Raw genomic sequence first — 26933 nt, forward strand, 5'->3', positions numbered from 1 at the left:
AAGTACCCATTGATGGATGAACGGATAAACAAAATTTCACGTGTCCATACAATGCAGTATTATTCAGCCCTAAAAAGGAAGAGAATTCTGACACAGGCTAGAGCGTGGGTGAACCCTGAGGACCTTGTGCTAAGTGAGATAAGCTGGCCACAAAAGGATAAGTTCCATACCATTCCACTTCCACGAGGTAAGTAGAATAGATTCAGAGACGGAGAAAAGAATGCTGGTTGTTAGGGGCTTGAGGGAAAGGAGAAGGAGGAGTTATCTAACAGGTATAGAGTTTTAGTTTTGTAAGAAAAAATAGATGGTGGTGACGGTTGCACCACAGTGTGAATGAATGCCACGAAACTGCACACTTAAAAATAGTTAAAATGGTTAGTTTTATGTCGTCTGCTCTATTTGGTGAGTTTAATACTACTGCATATGCATTCATTTGTAAGAATGCAAACATTTTAGCAACAACTTACTACTGATTTTTACGTCATTCGGCAGTGCTTTGTTGCAGAAGCAAATGACGCTTCTGTGTTGTTGCCGTATAATTTAGTTTCACTAAATGGATTTTTTTTTTGACATGTCATTAGGAAGATTAGTTCCTACCATTCTGAATTTGAAAAGTACCATAGAGATCATTGTATCTAGTACTTCTGTTTTACAAATGAGGGACAGGCCTGGGAGTTGGTTGGACTTAGTTGATTTTATTAACTACAAATCATTTTAAGAATGTATTCGTTGGAAGCGTTTTCCATGCTTTGAGTGGGCTCATGTGGATAAAACAACTGTACAACTGATGAATTTTGCCAAATATATTTTTCCAGTCACAGAGGAGTGTGGTTTTACCACTATAGATAGCATCTTGGTTAAAGAAAGTCCATTAAGAATCAGGAATAGTTTTTGTTTTTTTTAATTTTTTTCTGTTTCTTTATTATTGAGAGAGAGAGAGAGAGAGAGAGCACAAGCAGGGGAGGGTTAGAGAGAGAGGGAGACGGAGAATCTGAAGCAGATTCCAGGCTCTGAGCTGTCAGCATAGAGCCTGATGCGGGGCTCGAACTCACGAACTGTGAGATCATGACCCAAGCCGAAGTTGGATGCTTAACTGACTGAGCCCCAGGAATAGTTTTTAAAATACTGGTTTGCTATTTCACTGCTTGTCTCCGCCCCCCCCCCATTGTTGAGCGATAAAACAAAATTATTTCTCTTTGACTATTCAAGGCATTTCATCTGTATGGTCCCTGTACTAAATTTAGCTCCATTTCTACCCTTTCATGTCCCACCACTCCTTAAAGGACTTCTAAACAAAGGGACATCTACTCTGGGATGCTATCCTTAAGCATCATGAAGAAGGTCCTAGAATTTCAGTTTTGAACAGGATCAAGTTCTTCCACATGATTTGACATGATTTGCTCTTGCTGATCTTTGTAAGCAAATTAGTGCAATATAGTGGTATTTGTTCTAGAATCACTAGAATGATTTAAGCCACCTTGTTTAGAGAGCTGAGGTGGTCAGAATCCTTTTGATGTTGTTTTAACTTTTTAAATATTTTTGTTTTTGAGAGAGAGGGAGAGCGTGAGCCGGGGGTGGGAGGGGGTGTGGGGGAAGAGAGAGAGAGAGAGAGAATATCTTAAGTAGCTCCATGTTGAACGGGGCTTAATCCCACACAGCTGGGATCATGACCTGAGCCCAAATCAAGAATTGGATGCTCAACCAACTGAGCCACCTAAGTGCCCCCAGATGTTGTTTTATTTACTTATTTTATTTATTTTAATTTTTTTAATATTTATTTTTGATGGAGAGAGAGACAGAGCATGAGCTGGGGGTGGGGGCAGAGAGGGAGGGAGACACAGAATCTGAAGCAGGCTCCAAGCTCTGAGCTGTCAGCACAGAGCCTGATGCGGGGCTCGAACTCATGATTGGTCTCAAGTGAGACCATGACTTGGGCCAAAGTCAGACACTTAACCAACTAAGCCACCCAGGTGCCACCCCTCCAGATGTTGTTTTAAGTACCAGGTTTCCTGTTTCCCACTGTTTGTAATCACTGCATGTGTATTACATTTTAATTTTTTATTTCTCTATGATTTTATGGGTTTTTCCCCCAAAATGGGCACTTCCTTGTTAATTGAATGTTCTTATAAAACATAATAAAAAATTATTAATTAGTTTTTCAGAAATGGATCTACCTCATTTAATCATGTTTTTTGGTGTCTGTTTGTGCAAGACGGGCTAATAAGCACTAGGGATAGAACTGTGCTCAAGGTAGTTGTGGTATTGCCCTCCTAGCAGAGGATACTGCTAGGTATTAGATAAGGAATTTTACATTATTGAAATACAACTTTGATTAGTCCTAGAAGGGAAAGGCACACGGTACTAGGAGAACATCTAATAGGGGTTTGGCTTAGAATGGGGGTTGTCTGAGGCAGTTTCTTCAGAAGTTGATACTTCCTGGAACCCTACAGAATTAGTAACAGTTTATTAGGTGAAAGAGTGAGAAGACCGTGTTATGATGCTGAGGGAAGAGCATATAAAATCCCTTGAGGCAAGGGAGGGCACAGTATAGGTGAGGAACTGAAAACCATAGGCACAGAAAGTGAAGGAGGTTACAAAAGTTTTGCATTATAGACACATTCATGTTCTCTGAATTCAGCTTAAGCATTTTGCCTACTAGCATTTCATAGTCAGGATTCTCCAGAGAAGCTGGAGAGCGAGCAAGCGAGGGATTGATACATGTGTTCAATGTATGAAATTTCATAGCAGGTATGAAATTTGCAGACTAGACTGGAAGGCTGGAATTTTAATACAGAGTTGATGCTGCAGTCTGGAGTCTGAAATCTATAGACTGGAAATGCAGGCAAGCTTTCTCTGTTGCAGTTTTGGGAAACCGTGTTCTTTGTTCATAAGGCCTTCAGCTGACTAGATGAACAACCTCCGCCCACCCCCATTATGGAGGGTAATCTGCTCTACTCGGGAGTTCTACTGATTTAAATATTAATCACATCTAAAAGTAGCCATTGCACACAGTATTGCTGTAAGAGAATAGAAAATAGGCTGGTTTAGTTTAAGCGATAAGCTCACTTCTGGTATCTTCTACCTTGACTTGCACATTGGAACTCGTACCTTGACCATCAGATCAGCTTGAGATTATAGGTGTGTAGATGTGATTATCCTCCTTCAGGCTTACACTATTAAGCTGAGACAATGACTGCTTGGTGGTGTCACTGAGCCATATCTTGAAGGTTCAGAGAAATTTATGTTACCACCTTCAGCTGGTACATGACATAGTCCTGGTTCCTGTGCTCTCCCATCCCTGTCGATTAACATGTGTAGAACAGGAGCCTTGCCACTTGTGTTTGATTCTAACATTTAAAGCACTGCTATTTTTGTGTAACCTGGCCCTGAAATGTAAGCCAGCTGCAGGAATTTGGGGACAGGGTTATGCCTAGAAATACTGAAGTAGTGAATTCTATTAACTGTAGGGAAAATTTGTATTGTAGAATATATACAAGTCTTACTGATTTTAAGGATTTTAAGAACAATTCTGACATTATACAAATATGGGTTTATGTACCCATCTTTGAAATTTAACCTTTTGTGCGTTATAACTTGACTGTAGTATAAGTTGAGGCTGATGTAGGTGGAGGGTGAAATTAAGCAGGGTCTTACAAGCCATGTTAATGATTTTGCTCTCTATTCTGAGAACCATGGAGAGCTATTTGGGCTTTAAGCAGGAGAGTGATGTGATAATTCTTTATTAAAAAGGCAAATATTCAGTAGTGTGAGAATGGATGAGAAAAGGTCAGAAGTGGATGGGGTGGGGAGATCAGGAGACTCTTAGAATTGGCAAAACAAAGAGGGGGACTGCATGTGGAAGGAAGATTATGAATTCATTGTTGGGCGTATTGATTTTGAGGTCCTTCTGATGGAATTGTCAAGTATGTATTTAGATATATGTGACTCTGAGCCAGAGATGTGAAGTTGGGGGATGGCAGGGTTCACTAAAGCCAAGTGTAAGTGAATTTGAGAGAGCCTGGGGCTGATAGAGGCAGAGACTAAGAAGACCTGGCCAGAGAAGTAGAAAAAAAGGGAAATCGGAGGATGATGCATTCAAAGGGACCAAATGAAAACTTGTTTAAAGAATTCCTCCTTTCAAGTGATCAGACTACTGACTGCTGCTAAGATTGAGACTGAAAACATGTCCATTCAGCTTACGAAATAGTATAATCTTAGTGAGAGCTGTTGTGGTGTAGAGATGGGCTCAAACTAGGATGAAGTAGGTTGAGAAGTATGAGGTGCGGTTATCGAGGAATGTGGCAGAAAGTAGCTCTGAAGAGGAGAAGAGAGATAGGACCAATAGATGGAGAGATCTGAGCATGTTTTACTGACCATTAGCATCGAACAGAGAACATAAATAATGTGGAGCATCGAAGGGAGAATCTGCCTTCAGCTTTCCCACTGGGATCGCATCTTTATCCTGATCCTGGGGACAGTACAGCCTCAAAAGATAAAGTACCTCCTCTATAATGATAGGGGTAAAGGGGAAATAATACCATTTTTTATTTTCCTAATTCCCTATTATATTCATCAGGGTCTGAACAGGAAACGAGCCGCACAGTAATTTGAACAGGGCAAGTTTAACACAAAGAATTAACTGTGTATGAGGGGAAAAAAAGAATTGACTGTGTTGGAGATTATCTGATGAGAGGAAAATTGTACTCTAAAGAGTATAGGAATATCAGAGGGACAGCCACTACCCCAGGGCTAAGGCCAGGGCATCCAAGAGAGGAACAAATCTGGAAGAGTGGACCCCTCAGCCCCTTGAGGGCGTGGCCCATTGGGTGGCAGGGGAGTTTGCTGAGGTGTGGAGCAGATAAAATTCTCTGGGAAGCTGTCTATGGGGAGGTGCTGTGCCATCAGACTCCTTGCGCACGGTGGTGGCTCCCTGGGGAAACTGCTCCCGAGGAAATGCCACGTGCTGCTGGCCACCTCAAGCACCAGGTTGCCCCACACATGTAGAAGGCTGCTGGGGGGGGGGACACACTAGAATGAGGAAGAGCGCCTTCTCCTCCTCTGCTTTCCTTCCAGTGCTGTCTACCAACAAAGTTCAATATCGTGCCAGCTGGCAAAGGAGAAATGTTTTAGAGTCCGCCTCCATTATCCGAAATAGTGGAGCTGAGAGACGGTAAATTGGCAAGTGATGTCTATTATTGATCTTTAAAACTTTTTCCACTGTTTTGCTATAATGATTATAATGATGAATATCCTTGCGCACGTGTCTTCTGTGTGGCTCATTCATAAGAGCTGACCGAAGGAGAGCCTATTGACAGATACAACGAGTGGTCCTTAGGTTTTGCTTTTTCTTTTTGTGTGCACGAAGTTCTTTCTGGAAGGAAATGTGAAGTACAGATTGTCTTTGGGAAAGAGAAGTGGGTGGTCTCCTATTCTTAAAACTAAAATTTTACAAAAATATTTTTTATTGTAAACGTAGAAGATGTTATCTATTCTGTCAACCTGAAGTTTATTGTTTCTTTTCTCAGCATGTTATAGTTTATTAAACAGTGACCTATTCTATCCTGTCCTGTTCTGTCAGCTAAAGGCACCGATTTCTGACCTTGCTTCAACATCACTCGTGGCCCCAAATGAGTCAGGATATTTTCATTCAGTTGTTTCCTCTTACTGCTATCAGAACCAAGTCATCCACTTCCTTTTGTGTCTTTGACCCTGCTGCGGCATTTGATGCGACGATACCACAGTGGGGTGAGCCTCAGCGCTGCGGCCGCCACGCCTGACTGTCGGTGTCAGGGCTGGGAGTGTTCTTCCCAGGTGCCAGGGAGACAGCTTGGACTCTGGGGATTCTACTCAGTCCTGAGTTTTCTTTCTGGAGTCAGAATCCCTTCTTCTCTTGTTTCTACAATCAAGCCTTTACAAAGAATGCTGTTTCTTAACTCAGCAGTAATGATAATCATTTTAAGAAATACTTTTTCCCTGTATCATCTTATAGATTATGCCGTAATAAACTAATATTGAAAATTGTGGCCATAGAACTTTGGTTTTTATATATATATATTTTTTTAACGTTTGTTTTTTTATTTTTATTGTTGAGAGAGAGAGAGAAAGTGCGTGCAGGCAGGGGAGGGGCAGAGAGAGAGGGAGACTAAGGATCCGAAGCAGGCTCCATGCTGACTGCCAGCAGAGAGCCAGATGCGGGGCTCAAACTCATGAACCATGAGATCATGACCTGAGCTGAAGTCGGATGCTTACCTGACTGAGCCACCCGGGTGTCCTAGAACTTCGTTGTTTTAAAACACTTGAAAAAGTATAGTACTACTTTCGACCTTTACGAAAATTTGTTTTAATTCAGTGTTAATTTTGTAGAACTTACATCTGATACAAGATTGTATTGCTCATTTGTTTTTTTTTTTTTTTTAATGTTTTTATTTTGAGAGAGAGCGAGAGAGAGAATGCACACGGGGGAGGGGCAGAGAGAGAGATTTCCAGGCAGGCTCTGTTCTGTCAGTGAGTCCGAGCAGAGCACTACACGGGCTTAATCTCGTGAACCATGAGATCATAACCTGAGCCCACATCAAGGTCGGACGCTTAACCGACTGAGCCACCTAGGCGCCCCTGTTTCTTTTTTTTAATTTAAATTATCAAAGTGGAAAGGAGTTATCTATTCTTAGATCCATTTTGGAGTAGGAGGAGAAAAATAGTATTTTGTATTTTGACACTTTATTCTGCATTATTTAAAGTGTTTTCTACCTATTAAAATTTCAAGAAAGATCCAAATGGTGTTTAATTTTATGCTTCATTTGATTAAATCGTTATCTGTTTTGTTGCTTTAGAGAGCAAAAATTAATTGTATAGTTTCTGTTAAAGCCTTAATAATTTTTATAATAGCCTTTCCTTAAATCAATTTTTTTTTCTAAAAATCTTTGACATTTCCCCATAGCAGAGAGAGTAGATTTCTAAGACTAATGCCACGTGAAGTAGAAAGAAGAACTTGAATCCATTTGTATTTGAGCTGTTCGTAAAGTTCAGTGACAGAAATGTTTGCTGTGTTCAGTACTGATCCCCACCATCTATCCCCAGGTAATTCTTAGTAGTCTAAGTATTGAATCCAGTGCCACCATTATAGTAGGCATCCATTAAGCTTTTGATGAGCTAGGTGTTGTGCAATTTGAAGTTTTTTTTATTAATGACAGTCTGACTAATGTAATGGTTGTTCTTTAGCAATTTTCTTGGTTGGTATTTCAGGACTGCAGGAATATGTGGAGGCAGTCTCTTTTCAACACTTCATCAAAACACGATCACTTATCAGTATGGATGAAATTAATAAACAATTGATATTTACAACAGAAGAATATGGAAAAGAAAATAAGACCGTAAGAATTTAAAATCACTTCACATTTTTATATAACTTATATAACCGTATAATGGTTATAGGAGGTTTGCTGGCTTATAATGCTAAGAATATTGAGATGGTAGTGTTCTTTTCTAGAGTGTGGTTTCCAAGATTCCCAACTAAGGAAACGGTCTTTTAAAATAGTTTTGTTAGTGGATGGAACAAGAACAGCTATGGGTATGTTGGGGGGAAAACGATGCTGTTCACCTAAAGCGCTGTTAAGTGATTCCTGTTAAGTCCACTTTTGATTTTATTGTGCATTTACAGTGTGCCTTTCGTAAGCACTATCTCATTTAATTCTTTCATTAACTGTATGAGGTAAGAATTTTTACTCTCATTTTGCAAAGAAGTGGGCGTTAGAGAATTTAAATAACTTCTCAAAAGCCACACAACTAATTAAGTGTGGCAGAGCTAAACTTTGAAACCAGGTGTCTTGAAATGTAAGCCAGGTGCCCTCGTCCACCCTGCCACTGTTTCTCAGAGTGTGCTGCAGGAACCCTTGCACCAAGTATCTACCTCAAAGGAGTGTTTTACAGGATTTGATTGAAAGGTTTTCAGTTAGGCAGTGTATATAGCATATGACCCATACGTGCTCAATAGTCAGTTAATATAAAATTGTTATTATATTAGGTGAGAGCTCTTAATTGCTTACTAAGTCCCTAAAACTTGTATCTGAAAATTATATAGCTATTCCGAATTAAGAAAAGAGAAACTTTTGCAGTTTGACTGTTAAGTGAATACTATTTTTACGCTGGGTTTCAATATATAGTGTTCAGGCAATGAAAGAGATTTTGAATATTTGGTACTTCCTGAGATACCAATACACTTAAGGATAAAATTAGTTTTTTCCTGTCTTTATTTTTCATAATTTTTTCTTTATTGTTTTTTTTTTTAACATTACTCAGAGCCGGAATGGGCAGGCAGAAGATGGAGGAAGCTGTAGAAATACTGTTTTCTTGAATATTAACTAAAATGTTAGCATCAAAAGGTCAGAGTTAATTTGGCATGACAGATACAACTTACTTTAAGGAAGCCACGTATATATTTTCTCAGTTTTTAAAATTATATGAAGTTTATTAAGGAGGATATTCATTTTTGAGAAGTAAAATTCCTGTATGTCTTTTATGTATTTAGTGAAGATTGCATTGCAGAAAGAAGTAAAGAGCCTATTTGATCCTCTATCCGAAGTTACCACACCCTTCTTTCAAGTTCTTTCTAATTCAGAATGAAAATATCAGGGCAAGAGTGTAAAGAGAAACAGAGAGTAAATGCGCTGTTTTCAGGATTTAGGTAGTAAGTTATTTGAAGATTATGGTGTCATAATGTTCACATATGCTTTTCAAAACAAGACCACATTCATAAATAGTTTTTCCTTTTAGTGCTAAAGATTCTTGGTGCTACAACTTCTGGGATTTGATAGGGGAGGGTATTTTGTTCTGACTTGCCTGTTGAGAATATTGTCAAAACCATTTAAATTTCTCAGTGATTAAAGTTCACATTCCTTAATGTGACTTTCTACCCCTGACTGTCCTTTTAGAGTCATCCTGTACCATTTCTTACTTTAAACTTGACTCAAGGAGATACCTCACTCGTTCCTCAAACATACGACACAATTCTCACCTGCATGCCTTTGCGGTTCTCTCTGCCTAAAATGGCCTCCAGTATAATTGCAACTTCACCTAGCTGAGTCTCCTATGGACTTCGAATAACAATTTAGGCATCTCCTCTTCCAGAAAGGCTCCAATAGAGCAAGGAAAAAATTGTTGTGGAAAGAGGAGATTGACATGATGGTAATGGTGATAGCAGCTAACATTTATTGAGTATTTACTTTGTGTTGGGCATTATGCCAAGAACTTGGTAAATGTTATCTCATCCTTAAAATAAACCTCTGAGGTAGGTACTGTTATCCCATTTTACAGATGAGGAAACTGAGGTTTAGAGAGATGAAATAACTTGCCCAAGGGCATACACCTTATGAAGCAAGGTCCTGGAAGAGGTGGGAGGAGATGGGTCAAGGTCATTTGGAAGAGTTAACCTCAAACAAGAGGAGGGACAACTCATCATCTGAGACTGGAGGATAGAAGGTAAAGATGGATATGGACATAAATAAGTTTTTTTTGGTTTTGTTTTGTTTTGTAGGAATAAGGTCATTGAGAGAGCTTGTGCCAGGTGATCTGGCACATGGCCAGGTCAGTGACAGTAGACAAGATTGTCTACTCAGAGTGGAGAGGTTTGGGATTGAGTAGGGGGCTAAGGAGAGTTCTGGTAAAGGTTTGGAACAGTGTCTGAAGAGTCAGGAGAGAGAACTAGAGGAATAAGTAAAAAGGATTGGTGAGTAATTTGTATAAATTCTGTATAGCTGTGACTATCATTACTGTTTTTTGGGGTTTTTTTTTTTTTTAGCTCTGTGGTACTCAGCCACTTGAATACACTTGATCTTAGCCAAAAGGCCGAGAAGCGATCTCAGCCACTTGAATAAAGCACTAGTGCGAGTAGACTTTAATATTGATGCAGGGTTGTGTTTTTGTTGGGCAGGTGCAGTAAAAAAAACAAACAAACAAACCCACAAAGGAATCTAAGGGCACTGAGGAGGAGGTAACAAGAGAGTAATAAATCATGATGGTCAGTGCTGAGTGGGGATGGAAGAGAGGCCAGAAAGGGACTGTAAGGGACTTAGGAAAACGTGAGTGTATCACCAACCTAGAGGGCTTTATGACTTGTCATTTAGATAACTAAGTGACCGTCATGCAGTAAAGTCATCAGACTTTGTTTTCAGAATGTTTTAATTTTATTTTGTATGTCAAGTGAGGTTGGGAATAGTTGATTTTAAAATGCTACAGTATTAGATTATGAAATTATCTTGAAGTCATTTAGTTCAACTTTCTACCCAGGGCATGAGTTCTTCTTGTAGCGTCCCAAATGGTCATTAAGCAAAAAAGATCATTTTATTTAGAGATTAGCATGACTGATCTGCTCTTGATTTTATACTTTATAATAAATGTGATACATGCATATTCACTCTTTTTCACGTTGTATTTTCTTTGTGTGTGTGTGTGTTTTCTTTACCAGCCCTCCTCTGATGCACAGGATAAGCAGTTTGGTACTTGGAGACTGAAAATCACACCTGTTGATTACCTTCTGGGAGTGGCTGATTTAACTGGAGAGTTGATGCGGATGTGTATTAACAGTGTGGGGAATGGGGACATTGACACCCCCTTTGAAGTGAGCCAGTTTTTACGTCAGGTTTATGATGGGTTTTCATTCATTGGCAATACTGGACCTTACGAGGTTTCTAAGAAGTTGTATACTTTGAAACAAAGTCTGGCCAAAGTGGAGAATGCTTGTTACGCCTTGAGAGTCAGGGGCTCAGAAATTCCAAAACATATGCTGGCAGATGTCTTTTCGGTTAAAACAGAAATGATCGATCAAGAAGAGGGCATTTCTTAGAATGCCGTCCTCAGTTGTTATTCTCTTGAGAGACCAGTTTGTAAGACTGTTATTTAGTATTTCGTGGGGCTTTATTGTGGCTTTTAAATAGAAATGTTTTCAGTCGTACTTGTTTTACATTGTAAACAAGCTGTACATAAAATTATCGAAACGAATCATTTCTTACATCTTACTCATGAAAGTTTGCATACAAAGGTTTGCATATATGCCTATCTGTATTTTTGCTGGCTGTAGTTGAATGTTTATCTTTGTAACGTGAACATGCTTCGGAGTGCACTTTCTGCCATACCTATTTCAATTTACGTTGTGTGAAGTGTGGAGTGGTAGTGTTTAGCGGAAGCCATTTATAATTTAAGTTGGTGATTTTGTTATATATAGAAAAGATTTCCTAGCTACACATCTGGACTTGAGCTTCCTGTTAAAATTTCTTGGTAATATTTTGTGAAGCCTCCAAAATAGGCTTATTCCGTAGAATAAGAATTAAAAATTATTAAGTTATCAATAGACTTAATTTTATGAAGTATTATAGTGAGAATTCATATTATATTCTGGCCAGTTTTTAGGCCATTTTGAACCCATTTGAAAGAGCCTTCCAGAAAAATTAACAGGTAACCTAGATTTTAGTTTCTACATTTAATTTTTTTATCCTTTAGCACATAAAGTCTGGTAGTGAATTGGAGCTAACATCGTAATATTTTCCCTGGTGTTTGAGTTCAATTATATACTTGTACATACATCTGAAAAGCTTTTAGTAGTGATTATTTAGCAATTCTTTTGTTGTCGTTCTATTACATTAGGCATGTTTCTTATAGATGCATCTATAAGAAATTACATTTAAATAATTACAGTGAAGTTTGAAATTTTTGAAATACTGAGTTTCAAGCCTTTATAGTTGTCCAGTTGTGTTACTTAATAGTATAAAAAGTTGCCAAAGAAAATTTATCATGTACAATTCAGCAATAAGACAATTGTCAACACAGTTGGGAATAACCGTGGTAGTCTTTAGTAATATTTAGAATTGGAACTTGCCTACTGAAATTAGTTCTAGATTATTCCCTGTGATGTGAAACTGATGTGAGCATGACACTATTGGCTGACAACCAGACATTTCCATTTGGTTTTGTGAGTTTTGAGAATCTAGATACTGGATTTTATTTTTGGAACGATTAGCTGCTCTGTTTGCAAGGCCTGATTCTTTGAAAGTGAAATTTTCCAAAAAAAATAATCATGTAAAGGAAAATAAAACATAGACATGCCTAATAAATTAGGTTGGTTGGTTTGTTTTGGTGGTAGCATTTCTTTTGGTTTCCCTATTTGAAGACACACTGCTAAAATATAGTCTCATTACGTATTTCTGTTTCTTCTGCCACTTGAAGTTAAATTTATAATGTTAAAGGTAACATAAATAAATGGATTGATGAATGTCTTAAAGATGTTTAAAACTGAAGTCTTTAAATAAAATATTAAAAGAAAAGTTAAAGCTTATTTTTTGATCATATTGAGAAATATTTAATCAAAAGGTTGTAGAATTTTGGGCCTAAATAGGAAGCCTAGTACAGACTAACTTAATATGGAGATTTATTACTTAAAAAAAAATTTGTTTTTTAATGTTTATTTTTGAGAGAGATAGAGTATGAGTTGGGGGAGGGGGGTGTCAGAGAGAGAGAGAGAGAGAGACAGAACCTGGAGCCTGCTGAGCTGTCAGCACAGAGCTGAACATGGGGCTCGAACTCACAAGCCATGAGATCATGACCTGAGCTGAAGTTGGACACTTAACCGACTGAGCCACCCAGGTGCCCCAAGATTTATTATTTCTCAAAATAAGTCCAGAGGTAGGGAGGGCTTCAAGAAGGACATCTCTGTACATCCCATTGACCCAAACTGGGTGACATTCTTATCTTTCTAAATTATTTAGTGGAGAGGAGAATGATATCACCTAATAGACCAAAATACCGTTTTTCTGAGAGGAGAAGGGCAAATAAAAGAAACTGAATTAGGGCATTATCATCATATGAGAAGGGGAAAATAGCCTTGGGGTAGGCAGTCAACAGTATTTACTACCCATGGATTGGTGCCATCGCTGTTGGCGGTGCATATTGCGTATTAATATGCAATATTAATTGCATATTGATATGCAATATTAATTGCATATTGTAATTATATATTGCATATTAATAGAGTAGGTGTTAGGACAGGATAGTAGAGGATCTCTAAATATATCCTGAATATTTTTCAGTTTTAAAATAGTTGCTCTGATAGCATCAAATGTTGTCATGTTTTTCATTTTTCATCTTTATTATAAAAAGAAAGTGGTTCTAGGTTACATGGCAAGTTACTGACAATTCTGGAATAAAATTGGGTTATTTCCTTCATAAGTAATTCCTGCATGTATTAAATCAGTGGTTTTCAGAATCCACATTGCATAGCCATAGGGCTTTTTGAGGGTGCCTCAAAGAAAGGTGCTACGTAAATGGGTGATTGGCAGAATGGATTTAAAAACTTGATTCAAAGTCTTTGCTCTCTACAAGGATTCACCTTAGATTCAGACACAAATAGATGAAAAGAATAGAAAGAGATATTCCATGCAAAGAGTAACCAAGAGAGAACCACACACAACATAGACTTTAAGGCTAATATTTTTGTTTTTGTTGGAGACAAGAACAATATGTAATGGTAAATGGCTCATTCCATTGAGAATATATGGCGATTATACACACACACATACACACGTTAACCACAGATCCTCAAAATACACGAAGCCCGATCTGACAGAACTGAAAGGAGAAATAGACAATTCAACAATATTAGTTGGCAACTTCCATTCCCCACTTTGGATAATGGATAGAAGAACAAGACGTGAGTAAGGGACTCGAGGACTTGGACAACATGATAGACCTGAGAGACCTACGTAGAGCACTCCACCCAGCAACAACAGCAGATACGTTTTTTCTCAAGTGCGTGTGGAACAGAATCCATAAAATGTCAGGTTACAAAACAAGTCTCAATACTTTTAAAAAGCTAGAAATACAAAGCATGTTCTATGACCACAAATGGAATGGAATTAGAAATTAATAACAGGGGCGCCTGGGTGGCTCAGTCGGTTAAGCGTCCGACTTCGGCTCAGGTCATGATCTTGCGGTCTGTGAGTTCGAGCCCCGCATCGGGCTCTGTGCTGACAGCTCAGAGCCTGGAGCCTTCGGATTCTGTGTCTCCCTCTCTGTGCCACTCCCCTGCTCATGCTCTGTCTTTCTCTCTGTCAAAACTAAACATTAAAAAAAATTTTTTTTAAAAATTAATAACAATTAAATTGGGAAAATTCATGAATCTGGAAATTAAGCAACATATTCCTGAATAACCAGTGGGTCAAAGATGAAATCACAGGGAAATTAGAAAATCTTTCAAGAGGAATGAAAACCACAAAACACAATGTATGGGATGCAGGATTCAGAGGGAATTTCTTCATATCTTTAAATCCCTACATTTAAAAAGAATGGGGTCAAGTCACTAACCTAAACATCTATCTGCCTTTAAGAAACTGGAGAAAGAATAGCAAACTACAAAACAATTAAAAGAAAGGAAATGGTAAATATTAGAGTGGAAATAAATGAAACAGAAAATAGCATCAGACCAAAAGATGGTTTTGAAACAACCAAATTAACAGAATGGGCGTGGGGATTGCAGGTGACTGCTAACAAGCACGGGATTTATTGCTGAGATGATAGAAATGTTCTAGAATTAGTGGGGATGATTGCACAACTGTGAATATACTAATACCCACTGAATTGTACAATTTAAGGTGGTGAAATTAATGTTTTGTGAATTGTATCTTTGTAATCATTTTTAAATGCTTTTTAAAAAGTGGATTGATTGCTTCGTTGAAATTTTGCTAGTATTGCCTGTGAAACTGGGTATGATATTTTGCTTGTGGGAAGATTTTAAGAAAAAAACTATTCAGTTTCTTTTATTGTTTAGGACCATTCAAGCTTTTCATCATTTCTTAATGGTAAGTTTCAATGAGTTATATTTTTCTCAGGTTTTTTGATACAAAGTGTTATTAGTATTACTGCATTTGTATCTTGGCTATATCTGTAGCTATAATATATATTTGTGTTCTCTCTCTGTATATACTTTTTTTCCTTCTACTCAGTTTTGCCAGATGTATTTCCATTATGTTAGTCTTCAGAGTTACCTTTTGCTTTATTTGGCTTTTTTCTTTTAATTTTTCTTTTTCTTTCTTCTTCTTTTTTATAAATTCCAATATGGTTAACATACAGTGTTATATTAGTTTCAGGTATACTGAATTCAACAGTTCTGTACATTACTCACTGCTCATCATGATAAGCGTACTCTTTTTTGTTTGTTTGAGAGAGAGAGAGAGTGGGGGAGGGGCAGAGAGAGCGGGAGAGAGAGAATCCCAAGCAGGCTCTGCACTGTCAGCGCAGAGCCTGATGTGGGGCTCCAGCTGACGAACCAGGAGATCATGACCTGAGCTGAAGCCGGATGCTTAATTGACAGAGCCTCCACGTGTACTCTTAATCCCCTTCACCTATTTCACCCATCCCCTCCACCCATCTCCCCTCTGGTAACCATCAATTTGTTGTCTATAGGTGAGAGTCTGTGTTTTTTTGGTTTGTCTCTTTTTTCTTTGTTCATTCGTTTCTTAAATTCCATATATGAGTAAAATCATACGGTATTCTTCTTTGACTTATTTGACTTCGCATTATACTCTAGGTCCATCCATGTTATTGCAAATGGTAAGATTTCATTCTTTTTAGTGGCTGAATAATATTCCATCGTGAGTGTGTGTGTGTGTGTGTGCATATATACACCACTTCTTTATTCATTCATCTATATTGCTAGACATTCGGGCTGCTTCCATACTTTGGCTGTTGTAAATAATGCTGCAATGAGCATAGGGGTGCATAAAACTTCTCAAATTAGTGTTTTCGTATGCTTTCAGCAATACCCAGTAGTGGAATTACTGGATCGTCTGGTAATTCTATTTTTAATTTTTTGAGGAACCTCCATGCTGTCTTCCACAGTGGCTGTTACAGTTTGCATTTCCACCAACAGTGCATGAGGATTCTTTCTTCTGCACATCCTTGTCAACAACGTGTTGTTTCTTGTGGTTTTGATTTTAGCCATTCTGACAGGTGTGAGGTGATATCTCATTGTGGTTTTGATTTGCATTTCCCTGATAATGAGTGATGTTAAGCATCTTTTCATGTGTCTGTTGGCCGTCTGGATGTCTTAGGAGAAGTGTTTGTTCATGCCTTCTGCCCATTTTTTAACTGGGATGTTTTTTGGGATTGAGTTGTATGGATTCTTTATGTATTTTTGGATACTAACCCTTTAGCAGATCCGTCATTAGCAAATATCTTCTCCCATTCAGTAGGTTGTCTTTTAGTTTTGTTGATTGTTTCCTTTGCTGTGCATAAGCTTTTTATTTTGCTATAGTCCCAATAATGTATTTTTGCCTTGTTTCCCTTGCCTTAGAGAAATCATTGCCTTTGCTCTCTTCTAGGGTTGTTACGGTTTCAGGCTTCATATTTTGGCCCTTAATCAGTTCTGAGTTTACTTATGTGTATGGTGTAAGAAAGTGGTCCAGTTTCATCCTTTTGCATGTGGCTGTCCAGTTGTCTCAGCACTGTTTGTTGAAGACCGGCTTTATTTTTGGTAGTCTGTTTTCTGTTTCATTGATTTATACTTTTATTCTTTACTTTCTTCTACTTTTCTTTGGGTTATGTTCTAGTATCTTTAATGATTATAATATTTTTTACATTTTTAAAAAGTGTTTATTTTTGAGAGAGAGAGAGAACACGAGAGCAAGCGAGGGCAGAGAGTGTGGGAGAGACAATCCCAAGCACGCTCTGCACTGTCAGCGCAGACGCGGGGCTCAAACCCACGAACCATGAAATCATGACCTCAGCCAAATTTGGAAGCTCAACTGACTGAGCCACCCAGGTGCCCCAGTATTTTTTACTTTCTAATTTTTTTGAGATTTTTTTTTTTTTCTCCAGGTCTTAAACACTGATTTTATGATTTGTTTCAATAAATGCTTCTGGAATACATAGTAGTAAGATATGGTGCTGACTAGTCTCCTTTCTGTATAGCCCTGGATTGACCCACCTTGATTTCCTATTTTTAGAGGTCTAAGGATCCGCCCCCCCCCCCCTCCCCAGTTGGGGAATTAGTGCGTGCCTGATTAGCTTCTATTGGCTAACTTTTATTGTTTTCTTCCCCATTCAGCTGTTAACTCTGTGGCTTCTCTTAGTATCCTCTATCCTCTATCTTGTCTGTTCAGAAAAAGTACCTTTGGATTGTTACAGAAGTTACAATTGTTTGTTTTTGAAGAAGTGCTTTGATTCTCTCTTCAAGTGCACTTTGTTGCATCCAGAATTACAAAGGTGTTTTTGGCAACTGTTGCTGCCCAGGGCAGTGTTCATTGCTGCTAAGCCAGAGATCAGTTGGTCTTCCAGATCGTTCAGTAAGCCTCTGTCAGTTCCCAATTTGGGATGGCTCTCCAAACAATGAACAGGGTCCTAATTTCATTGGCATTCATGAGGTTTTCAATATCACTGTTCAGCACCCTCTTACTCTGTGCTCTGGGGATCCCAGAGGGATTATGGACAGGATCAGTGTCCTTGGACCCATTGTACTTAGAGCCACCCAGAAGTCTAGGAAGTACCTCATGGTCAACAATTTGTTCAGTATGATAAGTGTCACATTTGCAACTCATAGCTATTTATTTATTTATTTATTTATTTATTTATTTATTTATTTATTTATTTTAAGTAAGGCTTGAAAAGTTTTTAGGTGATTTGTGCATCAAATTCTAACCCACAGGTTAATAGCAGCATTGCTGTTTGTCTAAAAGTGCATTTACACAAATTCAGTTGATTCTTACAGCTCTGAGGTAGGCAGGGAATGATCATATCCCCTCCCCATGCATATGCTTTCCTTCAGATCCTTTTATAAATAATGTAACTAAGACCTAGAGGGGTTGGTTAAGTAACTTGCTCAATGTTATCTACCACATGTTAGACAAAAATTTGGGTTAGAAGCCACATCTAATGAAGTTTAGATTACAGCTTTTCTGCATAGCACACTACTTTTTGTGGTTCTAATATTACATGTGACCTTGAGCGGGTTTACCTTCTGCCTTAATCTTTCTGAAACTTCATTTTCTCATGTGTTGAATAATACCTACCTTACTTTTCTCAGATGTTTTTTATGAGTGGACAATATAATCTGGGTGAAAATGCATTACAGAGTATGAAGAACCCAGGAATATAACTTACTGACTAGACTATACCTACAAAATTTTGCATGTCATTTTAAGGAGATTCATCAACCCTCAGAAATCTCTATGAATGCTCTAAAACTAACTCCCTGAATCCCAGATTTAAAACATTTTTCATAAGAACAACTGAAAATGTCTTTCACCCCATACCCTTGTATAGGCATGTTTCCTCCATTGTGATCTATTGACAAGGGCAGAACTCGATTTTGTTCTGTAAGTGAAATTCTGATGTTACGTTAGAATGTTTCTCTAGGGAGAAATGTTCCTGACTTTCATGTCCTTCTCAAATGGGTCTTCAACCTTAAAAAGCTAAGAATCACTGGTCTAGATGGTGTTTCGAGGTCCCATGCATCCTCAAAGGCTTTGTAAGTCAATGGATCCTAACTAGATGAAGCAATTCTCAGGGTTTATGAAGTAGTGGGATTTTCTTTTGGTCATTTGTTTTTTAATAATAAATGAATTTTTGTAGAATGAATGCCTCAAAGTTGTGCCCTAATAAAAGTTTTAATTTGTAGAATCACACTGATATTTTAATTCAGACGTTCACCTATCATGACTGTTCTTAGGTTTATATAATTTGTGTGTCTCAAGAGAAAGGTTTTTGCTTTTGTGGAATAAAATATACATAATTTTCAGTCATGCCATTTTCAAATTTAGGGTTCCTTTTTTTTAACCTTTATGATCATTTGATTTCCACACCCCCCCCCCCCCCCCCCCCCGAGATATACTTGACAGGCAACACTGTACCTTTAAGGTATGCAAAGTTGATTTGATACATTTATAAATTGCAAAATTATTACCACAGTAGTATTAACACACCACCTCCATCCCATGACAGTTACTTTTTTTTTTTTTTTTTACACCCATTACCATACTTAGTTACACACCATTTCTTTTTTGTGGCAACAAACATTTAAGATCTCTTTTAGAGACATCTAAGTATATGAAACAATACTATTACCTATGTACATTAGATCCCCAAACTTGTTAGTCTTTGTGTACTCTTTGAGCAATACCTCCCTGTTTCCCCACTTCCCAAACCCTGGCAATCACTACTTTTTGTTTTTTTTATAGACTCTGTGTAAAGGTGATATCATATAGTATTTGTCTTTCTCTGTCTGACTTACTTTACTTAGCATAATGCCCCTCAAGGTCTTTCCAACTTGTCGCAAATGGCAGGATTTCCTTTTTTCTCATGGCTGAATAATACTACATTGTGTGTGTGTGTGTGTGTGTGTGTGTGTGTGTGTGTATTGCATCTATATCCATATACCCATGGACGGACACTTAGGTTGTTTCCATATTTTGGCTATTGTGAGTGCTGCAGTCAACATGAGAGTGCATATATCTTCAGTATCCAGTTTTCACTTCCTTTGGATATATACCTTGAAGTGGGATTGCTAGATCATATGGTAGCTCTTTGTTTAATACTGTTAAGGACCCTCCACATTGTTTTTGATAGTGGCTGCACCAATTTATATTCCCACCAGTAATGCACTGGGAGTCCCGTTTCTCCACACCCCTGTTAACACTGATTATCTCATGTCTTTTTGGTGGTAGCCACTCTGACAGGTGTGAGGTGATGTCTCATTGTGGTTTTGATTTGTACATCCCTGATGATAAGTGATGCTGAGCACCTTTTCACATACCTGTTGGCCATTCATATGTCTTCTTTAGAAAACAGTTCCTCTGCCCATTTTAAAAGTTGTTAGTGTTTTTGCTTTTGAGTTGTATGAGTCCTTTATATATTTTGGATATTAATCCCTTATTGGATGTGTGATTTGCAAATATTTTCTCCCATTTGGTAGGTCGCCTTTTCATTTTGTTGATTGTTCCTTTTCCTGTACAGAAGCTCTTTAGTTTGATGTCATCCCACTTATTTATATTTGCTTTTGTTGCTTGTGCTTTTGCTCCCAAAGTGTTTATTTCTTACTGGTCTGCTTTTCCTGGAAAAATCCTATTTGTAACCCCTCTCAATGATCTTTTGAATAGTATATGCAGTTGGATATGCCAAATCACAAGTGTTGCTTTAAGAACCATGACAGAACAGAATCCAGGCAACAGAAGAACACAGGACTCAAAGTCCAGAACTTTTTTCCCCATTCATAATGCAAATAAAAGCCTCCCAAACTTCCTGTCTGATATAATGCACACACGCAAACATGTCCCCATAGTCGTTCCTAGAACACTTCTTAGTACTTGTGTGTGGAGGTAAAATGGATAGAAGGCTACAGCAACATCAAGTGGGCAGAACCCTAATGCCACTGATTCTTTAGGAGTGAAGATTTGGGTCATCCACCAGGTAGAGAATCTCAATTAACTGAGGTTTTGGCTAAAGACAAAGGGAACAGAGGATGAGTAGTACAAGAAAATTGTAAGTATCAATGATCCCGTCAAGAGCAGTTGCAGAAACAAGGACTTGAGTGACGATGCCTATTTTCTCCTTGCTTTTCAAAACGTGTGTTTTATATATTAATCAGTTGTGTCCCTTTTTCTTCCTCTCCTTTTACTTTGTTATTTTATATAGAGCGTGTCATCAGCGGCCACCCTTTTTAGTTTAGCGTTCAAGTTACAGGATGGCCAAGGCAGGTGGTATTAAGCTAGAAGAGGCATAAGCCTCAGAGATGGAGAGTGAGTGATAGAACTTCACTGGGGAGATGAAGGAATGTGGGGGAGACGCCTTGATGGCATGGAGGATGGTTGCTGCACTTTAGGTGGAGGCATGATGTTTGGAAGTTTCAACCCTGCTGGCGGGATGTGTGTGAGCTCCGGGTACAATGCGGTGGAGTCTGCCGGGCATTACCTGTTGCTACTAAACCTGCCTTCTAAACTCTCCCTCCGAGTCTAGGGGCTGGAGGCCTGGAAACCACATTTCCTTGATCCTCTTGCTAAGAAGATTTTACTTTCAGTCTACCAGTGAGAGGCATACGTACCGCTTGAAAAACAAAAGAGAAATAGAAGCCGTTATCGTTCCCTCAGCATCAGAGGGCAGGCCTCGCGGCTCGTTCCGAAGGCATACGTGAGGTTTCGCAGGGGCTTTTGCATTCTGTTAATCATCTGCTTCTGTGCGACAGGCAGCTGAGATCATCCGCCATGGTTTCCTGTAATTCCTGTGACTTGTGGATTTCCTGAATTTGCTGGCAGCTTTCCCTGACCTCCCTTTCACCCAGCTCTTCCAAGGTTTTGGAAGCACCTGTATTAAATCCTTTCCTGAGTGTAATACCTAGAGTGCTTTCTGTTCTCCTGGCCAGAACGCTGACTAATAGAGACAGTTTTCAGATACGAAATACAGATGGTTCTTAATCATAGGAAGAGATGCCTAATCTCTCTCATAAGAGAAATGCAAATTAAAATGACAAGTTTATCACATTTCATTTCTCAGATGGGCTAAGATTTGAGATTGAGGACACCGTTGGTATGGGGAAGATAGGCACTCATGCTGCTGTGAAAAATGGAAATTGCTATTGGCCTATGAAATTGATACTGTTCTCCATGGGGATGTTGAGGCAGTGTCTATCAAGTTTATTCATACATTTATGAAATTACACGTTCAAAAAATACTCCTACAGCATTGTTTAGAATACAAAAATGTTTGAGATATGAGTGTTGTCTTATAGAGGACAAATTAAATAAATTATGGTACAGCCAAGGGCGCCGAGGTGGCTCAGTCGGTTGAACGTCTGACTTCGGCTCAGGTCACGATCTCGCGGTCCGTGAGTTCGAGCCCCGCGTCGGGCTCTGGGCTGACGGCTCAGAGCCTGGAGCCTGCTTCTGATTCTGTGCCTCCCTCTTTCTCTGACCCTCCCCCATTCATGCTCTGTCTCCCTCTGTCTCAAAAATAAATAAAACGTTAAAAAAAATTAAAAAAAAAAAGAATGAGACAGTTTTGGGGCGCCTGGGTGGCTCAGTCGGTGAAGTGTCTGACTCTTGATTTCGGCTCAGGTCGTGACCTCACAGTTTCGTGGGTTCGAGCTCCGTGTCAGGCTCCGTGCCAACAGTGCAGAGCCTGCTTGGGATTCTCTGCCTGCCTCTCCGTGCCTCCCCAATTTGTGCTGTCTCTCTCAGAGTAAATAAATAACCTTAAAAAAATTTAAAAATAAGAATGAGACAGTTTTCGCATGTACTGTTATGGAAAGACTCCCAAGTTATTTTAGCTGATAATAGCAGAATGTAAATATGCTAGTATTGTGGGAAAAAGTTAAAAGAATATGTGTATATGTTTTTGTTAATGCACAGGATACCTCTTATTCAGGCATGAATCCGTACACAGGGCTGAAAAAGCCAGGTGACACATTTATAGGCTTTCTATCACATAAAGAGCTCAAAACCAAGGACAATATTGGTGTTATTATTTTTATCAGTTTTGGTTCAGTCTTGTCCAAGTCAAATCCAAGGAAGATTTGAGATGTAAAACGATACGGGTTTGTGGAAGGTAGACCAGAGAAGGCAGAAGCTTTTGTTTTTAGTAAACAGTGAGAACAGCTGCTAAAATCACATTTTGATCCTGAGTTTGATAGAATACACGTGAAGCCTTGTTTCCTTAGTGTCTGCAGCTAAGTTGGGGTACACTTTTTAAAACTATGTTCCAGGCTATTTCTAAAGACCTACAGTGTTACAGAGTTTCATTCCACCTCTCCATCCCCAGAAAAACTACCAACCACAAGATTGGAATATATTTTCTTCTGATACATATTTTAATGTTTTTACTATAGATAATATATTGATCCGTAAATAATTTGTTTGGTTTACATTTATGTTTTCATTTCTTTAAAAAAATTTTTTTGGGGGGGTTTACTTTAAAAATTTATGTCAACAGTGTCCCAGTGTACATATCTTTTTGCAACTAGTTTTTTTTCATTTAATGTTAGGGTTTTGAAAGTCACCTTCAGCAATATGAGTAATTCTAGTTAATTCATTGTAGCTGCTACCTGGTGTTTTACTTTTCAGGATAAACCAGTTCCCCATTTCCCTTCTGCTGTTAATCTGCTGTACCCCAGACCACTCCTTCTCATTTCTTAATGAGCTTAGCTCCTGATTTACTCTCACTCTCTCCAACAGTTAGGCCTATTTTAATCCAATGGCAGGTTCAAGATACATGAAGATAGGTGCACCTGGGTGGCTCAGTTGGTTGAGTTTCCGAGGTCGGCTCAGGTCACGATCTCACGGTTCTTGAGTTCAAGCCCCACGTCAGGCTCTGTCCTGACAGCTCAGAGACTGGAGCCTGCTTTGGATTCTGTGTCTCCCTCTCTCTCTCTGCCCCTCCCCCACTCACACTCTGTCTCTCAAAAATGAATGAATGTTAAAAAAAAAAATGGAAAAAAAAAAGATGCATGAAGAGAACTCTTTTAATATACTGGCTTCTTACATATTTAAGCCTCTTTCTTCCAGTTGTATTTCCTCCACTGTACCTCTGCTGTCCACTCCCATGGTTATGCCCAGGACCTTACCGTCACTGTATACTTATTAACTCGCGTTCTCAATTGTCTGCATCCCATTCTCTGCTTCACGCCTGTCTTTTTAATCGGTTTATCAGTTTCTTGTATCCCAACTTCAACAATTCTTAGAACCCTGCCCTGGGACCTTCAACCTGTCAATCCAGTTAACTTTCCACTGCTCATTAACCCCTTTGTAGCCTCTTTTCCTTTATCTCCCACCTTCAATTTCATTGCTATTTATTACTGCTCCCTTGCATACAATGTCAACTCTCTGGCTCCTCGCTTACTTCATCATACTCGTTGGCAAGACTAAAATCCAGATCGAATCCATCTCTAACTACTTCACACCTGCCTTTATGACACGGAGCTAGGACAGGAAAAATAGCCACACCAGCTGGGCTCATCTCAAGCTTAAGACCATGAATTTCATGTGGGTCTGTCTGATCATTGCCTGGCAATCCTACTGTGTTTCCTTATTCCATTTCTTCTTCCTCTCTCATAGATGACTATTTCGCCTTGTCCCCTCTTTTAGTTACCTCCCATATCACCTCCCTATCCTTCCACTTGGCCAATGGCTATGAAAATTGAAGTAAACAAAGGCACCTGGCTGGCTCAATTGGTAGAGCGTGCATGCGACTCTTGATCTCAGGGTCATGAGTTCAAGCCCGGCGTTGTGTGTGGGGCCTGCTTAAAAAAAAAAAAGTGTTGATAGTGTTAAAAAAAAGTTTTGAAGTAAACAGAGGAGAATTTCCACAAGCTCATCACATTTCACAGCCGGCACACGCAGTCACACACTCGATACCTTCCTGCCTCCTGCTACTTGTGCTTTTCTCTAGGGTCAACCTCTCCACTTGTGTACTGGCTCCTCTCTCGTCTATGCAAGGACTAGTCCAGCAGTTCTCATCTCTATCCTGAAAGACTGATTTTTGTCTTCCTACTGGAACGTCCCATCAGCATACAAATGTACTTTTATTGTGCATATCTTTGCTTTTTTTGAGAGAGAGAGAGAGAGAGAGAAAGAGTGCACGAGATCCGGAGAGGGACAGAGGAAGAAGGAGAGAGGCAGGCTCCACGCTGAGTGTGGGGCTCCATCTCATGACCATGAGATCAAGACGTGAGCCAAAATCAAGAGTCAGGTGTTTAACCAATTGAGCCACCCAGGTGCCCCTTATTGTGCATATCTTAAAAAAAAAACCTCAAAACCCCCCAACTCTTTATCGACACTTTCTGAAAGAGACGTGTATACTTTCTGAATCCAAATCCTCTCTTCCCATCCTCTCTTGAACCTACTTAGACTTTTATCCCTAACATTTTTTTCCAGAACTGCTCTTCTCCAGGTGTCCATTATGTTATTTAGTTCAGTATCTAACCTTCTGTCCTTATCTGACTCCACCTGTCAGCACTATTTGACAGAAGTGATCATTCTCTCCTCCTTGATACACTTTTCTCCACTTGCTTCCAGCCATCACACTCTTGTCTTCTTCCTGTTTCCCTAGCTGCTCCTCAGTCTCCTTCGCTGGGTCCTTCCCATCCCCTTCACCTTCTAACATTGGACTCACTGCCTAAAGCTCAGTCTTGAACCTCTTCTCTAACTACATCCATCCCCTTAGGTGTCTTATGCAATCTCCTGGATTTAAATAAATACCATGTATATGCTGACAATGGCAGTCCAGACCTCTCTTCCGAACTCCCGATGCATATGTCCAATTCCTAATTCAACGTTTCCCTAGGAATGTCTGACACACAGGTGCAAGTTAACATGTCCAGAGCTCAGCTGGTCTTCTCCGTTCACACCTGCTCTACATGTTACCTGCTGCTTCTCAGTTGATGATGATTTTATCCGTCTGGTTGTTGAGGCATACATGATAATTAATAGTCATCCTTGACTCCTCGCTCTGACTCACATTTCACATCCAATCTGTCAGAAATTCTGTAGGCTCTATGTTTAAAATACAGCCAGAATCCCAACATTTTTTATTGTCCTGGTCCAAACCATCACCATCTCTTACCTGGGAGTGTGCAATAGCTTTTGGCTTCTGCCCTTTGCTGCTGAGAAGCCACAGTGATTTTTTTAGCAGGCAGTCAGATCACTTTGCTTCTCTAAGTCCCAGCAGGGGCTACGGATTCATCCAGACTAAAACAGGCAAACCCTTGCAATGGCCGACAAGACTCTACACGAAATCTGCCCGCACCACCCCCTCCCCGCCCCCCGCCATCCCTTCATTTTAATCTAATATTCTCCCTTTGACTCACCGGCTTCCAGTTTATGGATGTTTACAAGGTCTGTTTCTTCTGCCTGGTTGCTCATTTTCCCCAGGCATCTGCTTGTTAATTCCCTCCTCACTTTTAAGTTTGTGCTAAGATGCCACCTTCCCAATGACGCTTACCTTGACCTAATAATTTCACTTGCCATGTGCCACTTAACTCCCAACTCAATACTGCTGCTTTATACATTTTCAGAGGGTGGCATTTCATAAACTACCATGAATGGAGTCCTTGAAGTGGGAAGTAGCGTTCCCTTACTACTTAAGTAATATGTAACTTACTTATGCATTATACTTACTATGTTTCCCTTATCTAATAGGTAAGCTCCTCAGTAAGAGGAATGCTTGTCTGTTTGACTCACTGATGTATCCCAAACGTCTTGAACAATCCATGGCATACACTGGTTACGTAGTCAATATCTACAGAATAAAACAGATTACTGTCAAGTTTTGGGGGGCATCCCGCTGGCTCGGTTGGCGGAGCGTGCAACTCTTGATCTCTGGGTCATGAGTTTGAGCCCCGTATTGGGGGTAAGAGATTACATAAAAATCAATAAAATCTTAAAAAAAAGAAAAACAAATTTAAAAAGATTACTTTCAAGTTTTTAATAATGCCAATAATCCTGTAGTGAATATCTGTGATAGTTAATTTCATCTGTCAATGTCACTGGACCATGGAAAGCCCAGGCATTTGATCAAGCGTTGTTCTGGGTTATGTCTGTGAGGATGTTTCTGGATGAGATTAACATGGACTGAGTAAAGCCGATTGCCCTCTCTAATGTGGGTGGGCCTCGTCCAATCAAGTGAGGACTTAAAATGGAAATAGCTGAGTAGGAGCGAATTCCTCCTGCCTGCCGGCCAAAAGACATTGGTCTTTTCTGGCCTTTGGACTCAAGACTGAAGTACCAGCCTTTTCTGGTTCTCCAGCCTCCTTGGCTTTTGCACTTACAACACGGGCTTTCCTAGTTCTCGGGCCTTCAGATTTGGACTGAAACTGCATCGGCTGTCCTACATCTTCAGCTGACTACTTTGAAATTTCTCAGCCTCTGTGACGGCATGAGCCAAATACTTAAAATAAGTCTCTTTGTACAACA

The 26933-nt window shown here is 39.3% G+C and overlaps 1 protein-coding gene across 2 annotated transcripts in view; it reads left to right on the forward strand.

Annotated features, from left to right (window-relative positions):
- Positions 1-12306, forward strand: part of TSNAX (translin associated factor X) — a 32597-nt gene extending 20291 nt beyond the window's left edge. For both annotated transcript variants that reach the window (XM_030334553.1, XM_030334554.1), the window contains exons 5-6: positions 7243-7370; positions 10460-12306. In XM_030334553.1, coding sequence (XP_030190413.1) covers positions 7243-7370; positions 10460-10837 — 506 coding nt within the window. In that variant the 3' untranslated portion in view covers positions 10838-12306. The remainder of the gene's footprint in view (positions 1-7242; positions 7371-10459) is intronic.
- The last annotated feature ends 14627 nt before the right edge of the window (positions 12307-26933 follow it).

Source organism: Lynx canadensis, chromosome D2, assembly GCF_007474595.2.
Source record: "Lynx canadensis isolate LIC74 chromosome D2, mLynCan4.pri.v2, whole genome shotgun sequence".
In the NCBI taxonomy this organism is placed as follows: Eukaryota; Metazoa; Chordata; class Mammalia; order Carnivora; family Felidae; genus Lynx; species Lynx canadensis.